General features: G+C 39.3%; 1 protein-coding gene across 4 annotated transcripts in view; it reads left to right on the top strand.

Annotated features, from left to right (window-relative positions):
- Positions 1 to 11,747, top strand: part of Atp10b (ATPase phospholipid transporting 10B (putative)) — a 328,393-nt gene that overhangs the window by 203,627 nt on the left and 113,019 nt on the right. For all 4 annotated transcript variants that reach the window (XM_055610683.1, XM_055610684.1, XM_055610682.1 and 1 more), the window contains exons 4-5: positions 8,294 to 8,591; positions 10,044 to 10,238. In XM_055610683.1, the coding sequence (XP_055466658.1) occupies positions 8,317 to 8,591; positions 10,044 to 10,238 (470 nt within the window). In that variant the 5' untranslated portion in view covers positions 8,294 to 8,316. The remainder of the gene's footprint in view (positions 1 to 8,293; positions 8,592 to 10,043; positions 10,239 to 11,747) is intronic.

Raw genomic sequence — 11,747 nt, 5'->3', positions numbered from 1 at the left:
CTAAAACAGAAGCCAGGCATCGAACCCCCTCCCACCCATATACCCACTTTGGGAAACAGAGGGGCACTTGGAACATTGAAGTTCCTGCTCGGTGGGTCTAATTGAGGAGTTAAGGCAGTTAATGCCAGAAATTGCGCTGCTATCATCACTAGCGCCTGCGACATATACATTGCAGAGCCCCTCCCACACACTCAAGGGTTCAACATTAGCCATCACTCTGTCCCTCGAGACACACGCCCACACCCACTTACACACACACACACACATATACACACACACGCACGCACGCTTGCATTTGCCTCTGTTTGCGCCTGCGTACTTTCCTCCCACAGGTACAGCTAGTCCTCAGCATACGCTAAGGACACGGGACCTCTCTCAACTTCCTGAAGAATTCTCCAGACTCGAGAGAGAGACAGTACCAGTCTGATCGGCTGAATCCAAAAACAAACAGGGAAGGTCTCAGATAAGCCAATGGCCAGGGGTAGGCGAAAGAACATTTCCAACATAAATCAGGACATCATGACTTCACCAGCAAACCCCAAAATCGATGGATATTCCAATTCATCAGAAGCACAGGAAAATGACCTTAAAGCCATGCTTGCTCAATTATTTGAGGCTCATAAGGAGGAAATGAACAAATCTTTCAAAGAGATGGCCAGTCAATTGGAGGTAAAGAAAGAAGAAATAGACAAAACCCTTAAAGAAACACAGGCAAACATAGCCAAACAAATAGAGGCACAAGTAGAGAAGAAATTAGTGGCATACAAAAAGGAAATGAACAAAGAAATAGAGTCCATCGTAGAGAGACAGGAATCCAAATTCAAACACATAAAAGAAATGGTGCAAGGCATGAAAACAGAATTAGAATCAATAAAGAAAACACAAAGTGAGAAAACTCTTGAGCTGGAGAACTTGGAGAAAAGATCAGGAACCACAAAAGTAAGCATCACCAACAGAATACAAGAGATGGAAGAGAGAATCTCTGGAGCTGAAGACACACTTGCAGAAATTGATACTTCTCTCAAAGAAAAAGTAAAATCAGAAAAATTCCAATCACAAAATATCCAAGAAATCAAGGATGCTATGAAAAGACAAAATCTAAGAATAATAGGAATTGATGAAAAAGAAGACTCCAGGCTCCAAGGTCCAGAAAATATTTTCAAAAAAATCATAGAAGAAAATTTTCCCAACTTAAAGAAAGAGATGTCCATAAATATACAAGAGGCCTACAGAACACCAAATAGACTAGACCAGAAAAGAAACACATCACGTCACATCATAGTCAAAACACTAAATCTACAGAACAAAGAAAAGATATTAAAAGCAGCAAGGGAAAAAGGCCAAGTAACATATGAAGGTAGACCTATCGGAATCACACCAGACTTCTCATCAGAAACTATGAAAGCCAGAAGGGCCTGGGCAAGCATCATGGAGACTCTAAGAGATCACAAATGTCAACCCAGACTACTATACCCTGCAAAGCTTTCAATCAACATAGATGGAGAAAACAAAATATTCCATGACAAAACTAAATTTACGCAATATCTATACAGCAAACCAACCCTACAGAAGATACTAGAAGGAAAACTCCAATCCAACGAAAACGAATTCACCCAAGAAAACAGGGGATACAGATAATATCCCAACAAAAATGAAAAGAAAACAAGCAATGAAACAAGGTAAGATCATCGACTCCATTACACAAGGAACTAACATGCATTGGTCAATATTATCTATCAATATTAATGGACTCAACTCACCAATAAAAAGACACAGGCTAACAGAATGGTTACGGAAACAGGACCCAACATTCTGTTGCATCCAAGAAACACACCTATGCAACAAAGATAAACACTACCTCAGAGTAAAGGGCTGGAAAAATGTTTTTCAAGCAAATGGTTCCAGAAAACAAGCTGGAGTAGCCATCCTAATATCTAATAAAATAGACTTTCAACCCAAGTTAATCAAAAAAGATAAGGAGGGCCACTATATTCTCATCAAAGGAAAAATCCAACAAGAGGACATCACAATTTTGAATATCTATGCCCCAAATACAAGAGCACCTACATTCGTAAATGAAACAATATTAAAGCTTAAATCATACATTGATCCTAATACCTTAATAGTGGGAGACTTCAACACCCCACTCTCATCAAGGGACAGATCAACCAGACAGACACCAAATAGGGAAATGAAAGCACTCACAGAATCCCTAAATCAAATGGACCTAATAGATGTCTACAGATCTTTTCACCCAAACTCAAAAGAGTACACCTTCTTTTCAGCACCGCATGGAACCTTCTCCAAAATAGACCATATAGTTGGTCACAAAGCAAGCCTCAACAGATACAAAAGGATTGAAATAATCCCTTGTATACTATCTGACCACCATGGACTAAAGCTGGACATCAACAACAACAGAAACAACAAAAAGCCGACACGCACATGGAAACTGAACAACTTACTACTCAATGACAGCTGGGTCAAGGAAGAAATAAAGAAAGAAATTAAAGACTTTCTAGAATTCAATGAAAATGAAGGCACAACATACCCAAATTTATGGGACACATTGAAAGCAGTGCTCAGAGGAAAATTTATAGCACTAAGTGCCTACAAGAAGAAATCTGTAACATCACATACAAACAACTTAATGGCCCAACTGAAAAACCTAGAAAAAAAAGAAGCAGATACACCCAAGAGGAGCAGATGGCTGGAAATAATCAAAGTAAGGGCAGAAATCAATCAATTAGAAACAAATAAAATTATCCAAAGAATCAATGAAACAAAAAGCTGGTTCTTTGAGAAAATCAACAAGATAGACAAACCCTTAGCCAAACTAACTAAAAAGCAGAGAGAAACTATACAAATCAGCAAAATCAGAAAGGAAAATGGGGACATAACTACAGACACTGAGGAAATCCAAACGATTATTAGGTCATACTACAAAAGCCTATATGGCACAAAATTTGAAAATCTAAATGAAATGGATAACTTTCTTGACAGATTCCATCTACCAAAATTAAGTCAAGATCAGGTAGAAAGACTGAATAGTCCTATATCTCCCAAGGAAATAGAAGCAGTCATTAACAGTCTCCCCTCCAAAAAAAGCCCTGGACCAGATGGCTTCAGCGCAGAATTCTACAAGACCTTCAAAGAAGTACTAACACCAATTCTCCACAAACTATTCCATAAAATAGAAACAGAAGGAACACTACCAAACTCATTCTATGAAGCCACAGTCACTTTGATACCTAAACCACACAAAGATCCAACAAAAAAAGAGAACTTCAGACCTATCTCTCTTATGAACATTGATGCAAAAATACTCAATAAAATACTTGCAAACCGAATCCAAGAACACATCAAAGATATCATCCACCATGACCAAGTAGGCTTCATCCCAGGAATGCAAGGGTGGTTCAACATACGGAAATCCATCAATGTAATCCACCACATAAACAAAATGAAGGAGAAAAACCACATGATCATCTCCTTAGATGCTGAAAAAGCATTTGACAAAGTCCAGCACCCATTTATGTTTAAAGTCTTGGAGAGATCAGGGATACAAGGCACATACCTAAAGATAGTAAAGGCAATATACAGCAAGCCTATAGCCAACATCAAACTCAATGGAGAGAAACTTAAATCAATCCCACTGAAATCAGGGACAAGACAAGGCTGCCCACTCTCTCCATATCTCTTTAACATTGTACTTGAAGTCCTAGCCAGAGCAATAAGACAACTAAAGGAGATCAAGGGGATACAAATCGGAAAGGAAGAGGTCAAAGTGTCACTATTTGCAGATGATATGATAGTATACATGAGCGACCCCAAAGATTCAACCAGAGAACTTCTTCAGCTGATAAACACCTTCAGCAAAGTGGCAGGATACAAAATCAACTCAAAAAAATCAGAGGCCCTCTTGTATACCAAAGACAAAAAGGCTGAGAAAGAAATTAGGGAAACAACACCCTTCACAATAGCCACTAACAACATAAAGTACCTTGGTGTGACTCTAACCAAGCAAGTGAAAGACCTATTTGAGAAAAACTTCAAGTCTTTGAAGAAAGAAATTGAAGAAGATCTCAGAAGATGGAAAGATCTCCCGTGCTCATGGATTGGTAGGATTAACATTGTGAAAATGGCCATCCTGCCAAAAGCAATCTACAGATTCAATGCAATTCCCATCAAAATACCAACTCAATTCTTTACAGACCTTGAAAAAAAGATTCTCAGCTTCATATGGAGAAACAAAAAACCCAGAATCTCCAAAACGATCCTGTACAACAACAGATCATCTGGAGGTATCTCCATCCCTGATCTCAAGCTGTACTACAGGGCAACAGTAATAAAAACTGCATGGTATTGGCATAGAAACAGAAAGGAGGATCAATGGAATCGCATAGAAGACCCAGAAATAAACCCACACACCTATGAATTCTCAATATTTGACAAAGAAGCCAAATCCATTCAATGGAAAAAAGACAGCATCTTCAACAAATGGTGCTGGACCAACTGGATGTCTACATGCAGAAAAATGAAAATAGATCCATATCTATCACCCTGCACAAAACTAAAGTCCAAGTGGATCAAGGACCTCACCATAAAACCAGATACTCTAAATCAGCTGGAAAAAAAAGTGGGAAACAGCCTAGAATTCATTGGCACAGGAGACAGCTTCCTGAACAGAACACCAACAGCACAGGCTCTAAGAGCAACAATCAATAAATGGGACCTCATGAAACTGAAAAGCTTCTGTAAAGCAAAAGACACTGTCATCAAAACAAATAGACAGCCTACAGATTGGGAAAGAATCTTCACCAACCCTTTATCTGACAGAGGGCTAATATCAAGTATATATAAAGAACTAAAGAAGCAGAAAAGCAACAAACCAAGTAATCTACTTAAAAAATGGGGAACAGAGCTAAACAGAGAATTCTCGAAAGAGGAACGTCGAATGGCAGAGAAACACTTAAAGAAATGCTCAACCTCATTAGCCATTAGGGAAATGCAAATCAAAACGACCCTGAGATTTCACCTTACACCCATCAGAATGGCCAAGATGAAAAACTCAAGTGATAGCACATGCTGGAGAGGTTGTGGAGAAAAGGGAACCCTCCTCCATTGCTGGTGGGAATGTAAACTGGTTCAACCACTCTGGAAGTCAATCTGGCGCTTTCTCAGACAACTAGGAGTAGTGCTACCTCAAGACCCAGCTATACCACTCCTAGGTATATACCCAAAATTTGCTCAAGTACACAACAAGGACATTTGTTCAACCATGTTCATAGCAGCTTTATTTGTAATAGCCAGAACTTGGAAACAACCCAGATGTCCATCAACGGAGGAATGGATACAGAAACTGTGGTATTTTTACACAATGGAATACTACTCAGCAATCAAAAAGGAAGAAATCATGAAATTTGCAGGCAAGTGGGGGGATCTAGAAAAGATCATTCTGAGTGAAGTATCCCAGAAGGAGAAAGACAAACTTGGTATATACTCGCTTATATAGACCTACAAGACATGATAAACATAATGAAATCTACACACCTAAAGAAGAAAATCAAGAAAGTGGACACAGGCGAAGGTGATTAATCCTCATTTAGAAAGACAAATGGGATGTGCATTGAACTTATGACAGGAGTCCATCACAAAAGGCATCTGAAAGACTCTACCTAGCAGTGTTTCAAAGCAGACACTAAGACTCATAACCAAACCCTCGGCAGAGTGCAGGGAATCATATGAAAGAAGGGAAGTTAGTATGATATGGAAAGGATAGGAGCTCCACAAGGACCAAATATATCTGGGCACAGGGTCTTTTCTGAGACTGACACTCAACCAAGGACCATCTATGGATATAACCTAGAACTTCTGCTCGGATGTGGCCTGTGGTAGCTCAGTAACCAAGTAGTTTTCCAAAGTAAGGGGAACACGGACTATTTCTAATAGGATCTCAAGGGCAGGCTGTTTGACCCCCACCCCAGGGGAGGAGCAGTCTGTTAGGCCACAGAGGAGGACTTTGCAGCCAGCCCTGAAGATACCTGATAAAACAGGGTCAGATGAAAGGGGAGGAGGTCCTCCCCTATCAGGGGACTTGGAAAGGGGCAGGGAGGAGACCAGGGAGGGAGTGTGGGGTTGGGGAGGGAATGAGGGAGCGGGATACAGCTGGGACACAGAGTTAACAAAATGTAACTAAAAAGAAAAATAAAATAAAAATAAAAAAATTAAAAAAAAAAAAAAGAAATCCTAAACGGAATATATTTGACATGAAAATTGAAGGCGGGAACTATGAAGGGAAAAGGAGTGGACCAGAAGAAGGGAAGTATAGAGATCATGCAGAAGAGGACCCAATTACAACAAAACATAATAACATCTATGGATAAAAATATTATAATCAAACTCATTATGTAGTATGCTAACATTTTCTGAGACAGTGTTTCTCTGTGTTGCCTTGGTTGACCTGAATCTTGCTCTGTAGATCAGGCTGGACTCGAACTCACAGAGATTCATCTGCCTCTGCCTCTAGAGTCCTGGAATTAAAGTCATGTGCTAGCACTTCCCAGCTGTATGCTATTTTTATTAAAAAAAAAAAAACAGTAAAGTGTAATTAATAAAGAAAAAAAAAAAATTAAAAAAAAAAAAAAAAAAAACAGATACTAAGACCCATAACCAAACCTTCGGCAGAAGGGGAGTTAGTATGACGTGGAAAGGATAGATGCTCCACAAGGACCAAATATATCTGGGCACAGGGGTTTTTTCTGAAACTGTTTCTCCAACCAAGGACCATGTATGGATATAACCTAGAACCTTTGCTCGGACAAAGCTTGTGGTAGCTCAGTAACCAATGGGTTTCCCATAGTAAGGGGAACAGGGACTATTTCTGAGAGGAACTCAATGGCAGGCTCTTTGACCTCCCCAACCCCCAAGGGAGGAGCAGTCCAGCTAGGCCACAGAGGAGGACTCTGCAGCCAGTCCTGAAGATACCTGATAAAACAGGGTCAGATGAAAGGGGAGGAGGTCCTCCCCAATCCGTGGACTTGGAAAGGGGCAGGGAGGAGATGAGGGAGGGAGGGTCAGGTTGGGAGGAAATAGGGGAGTGGGATACAGCTGGGATACAGAATTAATAAAATGTAACTAATAATAATATTAATAATAATAAAAAAGAAAGAAAAAACTCAATTAAAATATTTAAAATATAAATATTACTCATTGTGTCTTAAAGTATGTCAACATAATTTTATGTGTTGCCTAATTTATTCCTCTCACATTTGTTTCTACATGGGCAGGGTAAAAACATTGACTATTCTTCTAGAGGACCTAGGTTCAATTCTTAGCACTGACATAGTGGCTAATAACAGTCTGTAAGTCCAGTTCCACGAAATCCAATAACCTCTTCTGGTCTCTGCAGATCCCAGACCTATAAGTGGTACACAGACAAACATGCTGGTAAAACACCTATATACATAAATGAAATTTTTTAAAAATTTAAAATAATCATATGAGCAAAGAATGGTAAGAATAGCTTTTTCAGTTTTTACAAGCTAATTCATTGTTTTAAAGGTTTATTTATTTTTATGTGTATGTGTACATGCCTGAATATATGTGTATATGCATGTCTGTAAGTATATGTGTATTATGTACGTATGTATACCACAAGTATACCTAGTGTCTACAGAGCCCAGAAGAGGATGTCAGATCTCCTGGAACTAGATTTGCATGCTGTTGTGAAGCATCTGATACAAGTACTGGGAACTGAACTCAGGTTCTCTGCAAGAGCAGCAAGTGCTCTTAACCACTAAGCCATCTCTCCAGCCCCTCTTCTTCCTTTTTTTTTTTTTTTTTTTTTTTTTTTTTTTTTTTTTTTTTTTTTTTTGTTGGGTAACTTGAAGAAGAACAAGATGAATAAAGAAAGTTTACTATTAAGAATGAACCAGAGCTCAAATTTAGCCTTCCAGCATTCCATCCTTGGCGAACAAGATTTGAATATATTTTTTTTTTTTACCATGATAGCACCAACCTTATCATCATACCTGCCACACTGTGCCTATTACTTGCTTTCACAACACTGATTCTTGTGTTAATTGTACATTGTTCCTATTGGTTGTTTAATGTATCTGATCCCCAAACAGATGCTTTATAGAGAATGTGTCTATTTTTCTAAGGTTGCATGGACAAACAAGGAGATAGCATGTTGTGTTTTCGTCTATGTTACAACTACGGTAACATAATGACTCATGTGTTGTGTTCCACTCAACTCTCCTGACCACAGCATTTTTCTGTGTGTTTTCAGACCATTGTCACCTGATTCTGGAAATGACTTTCTCCTTGAATTTTTCTTGGCTCTGGTGGAAATGGCCAACCCAAAATGCCTTCCCCGAGTCCCCTTCAGAAACCACACCCCTGCTTTCTCCAGAGATAGAGAGGCAGAGCTACAACCCAACGGAGCAGCGGGTAGTGTACCCCAACAACAGCATGTGTCACCAAGACTGGAAGAAGGTCTCCAGAAGGTACCCAGGCAACAGCATCTGTACAACCAAGTACACCCTCCTCACCTTCCTGCCCCAGAATCTCTTCGAGCAGTTTCATAGGTACGTAGCAGGTGCCCCAACAACACACACCTTGGCCTAGTATTTGCCACTGAGATGAACTCAGAGATGCTGTTCTCTAAGGAAGACCCTTTATTATCCAAATGTATGTATGGCACAAGCTTCTCTCATTTATCAAGTGTTGACTTATCACATCATGTGATAGGCACACATGGGAAACACAGAAATTCTGGACTCATTGTTTGTACTCTCTAGTGAACAAGACCCACATTGATTTTTAAATTATTAAACTAATTAAAAACTGTGACTAGAACAAGTACTTGTAAGGAGAGGAATATGATACTTTACAGTGAAAACTTGACCTGCTTAGTAGCTTCCGCAAGACTTCCTTGAAGAAGTAGTAATTCAGTTATGACTGGATTAAAAGACACATAGGCCTGGGTAGATGGCTCACTGGGAGGGTGGGGGGCAGGGAGTAAGGTGTTATTGAGCCAAGTGTGAGAACCATAGTTCAAATCCCCAGCACCCATCTAAGTGCTGGATAAGTATGAGCCTACCAGTGATTCCAGTTCTTGGGAGAGAGACAGAACAGTCCCAGAACAAAACTGGCTAGTTTAGGTTAGTGAAATTAGTGAATTCAAGTAAGAGACGCTTCCTTATTATATAAAGTAGAGAGAATTGAAGACTTCACATGTTAACATCTGGTACATGCTCCTGTACACGCACACATGTACCCACATATGCATGAACACATTACATATAACACCCACATATCTTTTAAAGAAAGGAGTTAGAAAGAAAGAAGTATGTAAACAGAACCAGGAGAACATTTCTGCTTACATAGCATCATGTGCAAAGGCACTATAGCAGAGTAAATGAGATTCACTTAAAACCTTGAACGTATATTCCATCCTTTTCAAACAATGTATAAAAAAATACTTATTATTAACTAGAAATAAAATATTACTTAAAATCAGAACATTCATTAAATTTCATAGTCACTATTGATCAGATCAGCTGTTATCTTTCAGAACCTTTTAGCGTACAGAAAACTAATTTTATGCACTTTAAAGAAGATGGGCTTGTGTTGTGCCCTCTTTGCACAAGAGAGAAGAGACTCAGGCAGGTCAGGGAACTGGTAAACAACAGAAGCACGGCTAGTGACACGGTTCAGAAGGTAAAGCCGGTTGCTGCCAGTTGATGACCCACATGTTGGAAGCAGACAATCCACTCCCACCAGCCCTCCTCTGACCTCCACATTCACACCATGGCAAATGGCACATGCAAGCTTGCTCACACACACGCACAGAGAAAATAAACAAATGTTATTTCAAAAATCTATAGCACTTTCCTTTAAAGCCTTCACTTTCTGATTTGACTTCATGGTGAAAGAGAACACGTCTGAGCTGGCTAAGAGCCGAGAACTAGGAAGAACTCGGAAGAGTATATTTTTCTTTTCTGGAGTCTTCACTTCCACCTTGCTTGTCTCTTCAGGTGGGCCAACCTCTACTTTCTGTTCCTGGTAATTCTGAACTGGATGCCCTCCATGGAAGTCTTCCACAGAGAGATTACCATGTTACCATTGGCCATTGTCCTGTTTATCATCATGGTCAAAGATGGCACGGAAGACTTCAAGAGATACCGCTTTGATAGAGAGATGAACAGCGCCACCATCCACATATATGAAAGGTAAGGGGACTCCAGCACTCTTTTCTCTGTTGCAAACAGGTTAAATAAACTCAGCAGCATATTTAAGGGACTGGTGTTTACTAGTAATATAGCTTTTTAACTTTCTTTAATGTGTGTGTTTGTGTGTGTGTGTGTGTGTGTGTGTGTGCCACAACACAAATATGGGGACCAAAGGACAACTTGTAGGAATTGGTTCTCTCTTCTCCTATGTGGAGTCACCCTTTATCTAATTTTTTTTAACCTAACTACCACTTTTATTTTTTTAATTATAATTATCTATAATTATAATTTAGCTATTTTTTAAAAATATAATTATCAGTCCCCCTTCTTTTTTCTTCCTCAAACTCCTCTGTATACTACCCCTTGCTCTTTTTAAAATTGATTGTCTCTCTTTTTTCACTAACTATTATAACATGTATATATGTATGTGTATAAATACATATATAGGTATGTATGTAATACACATTCCTAAATGCATCCTTCTCTGTCTGTATAATGTTAGCTTTTGTATGTTTCCAGGGCTGGCCATTTAGTAGTAGGGAGCCAGCTGATGTGTTCTTCCCTGGGGAAGACCTTCTTTCCTGCTGTCACCGTTCTTTAGTTGTCTGTAGTTCTTTGTGTAGGGTTGAGGCCTTGTGGACCTTTCCCGGTACATGTTAGCAGGCCTATTGTTGTTGTTCTTCAACTCATGTTTGGGTAGTCATGGTAATGAAACTCTAATGTGTGGATATGAAGACAAATATATAAAGTACAGTTAGGGATCATGCTAGTTTAGTAAAGTGGTGGTTATAGGTTCTCCTCCAAGATCCATGACTTCACCAGCCTTGGGTAATGGTTGGCTAGGTTTCCAGTAGTGGACATTATTTCCCCCATGTTGAATGGGATTTAGTCCTATGAAACAGCTAGTAGTTACTACCGAGGTATGCATGCCACTACTGTACCCTCAGGGTTATTTGTGCTGTACTGGTCATTGTGGTGGTTCATACGTATTATAGTTAGGCAAGATTGTTGGTTGTTTCCTTTCTTTGGGAGCTTGCATGGCACCTTCTGGTATCATGAAAGCTAGTTCTCAGTGAGCTGCTGTTCAGATCACCTTCAGCTCAAGAACCTCTGGACCCTGTGTCCAAAGTACATGGTGTTTTCACCAATAGGGACTTTCTCTTCACCTCTAGCAGTAGCCTGTAATGTTCTTTTTTTTAGGAATCTCTTGATCAAGCCTGACCACAACTCAAGAGTGCTTCCAATGCCTGGTATTGGGAGTTTTGTTAGATGTACCTTCTTTGGCTCTTGGAAAAAAACATTATCAGCTCAGATACAAAATTTTTATTTAAATATATATATTTAAACTATATATGTGTGTGTGTGTGTGTATATATATATATATATATATATATATATATATATATAGAGAGAGAGAGAGAGAGAGAGAGAAGTATGTGTATTTTAGAGCTTTTCTTAGATAGACAGTTAATAGTTGATTCCTTAGGATTTCTTTTCAGACATTAAGTT

This window comes from Psammomys obesus, unplaced genomic scaffold (assembly GCF_907164565.1).
Source record: "Psammomys obesus unplaced genomic scaffold, mPsaObe1.curated_primary_1811, whole genome shotgun sequence".
Classification (NCBI taxonomy): Eukaryota; Metazoa; Chordata; class Mammalia; order Rodentia; family Muridae; genus Psammomys; species Psammomys obesus.
Note: the sequence above shows the minus strand (reverse complement) of the source record. Positions and strands in the feature narration are given on the sequence as shown.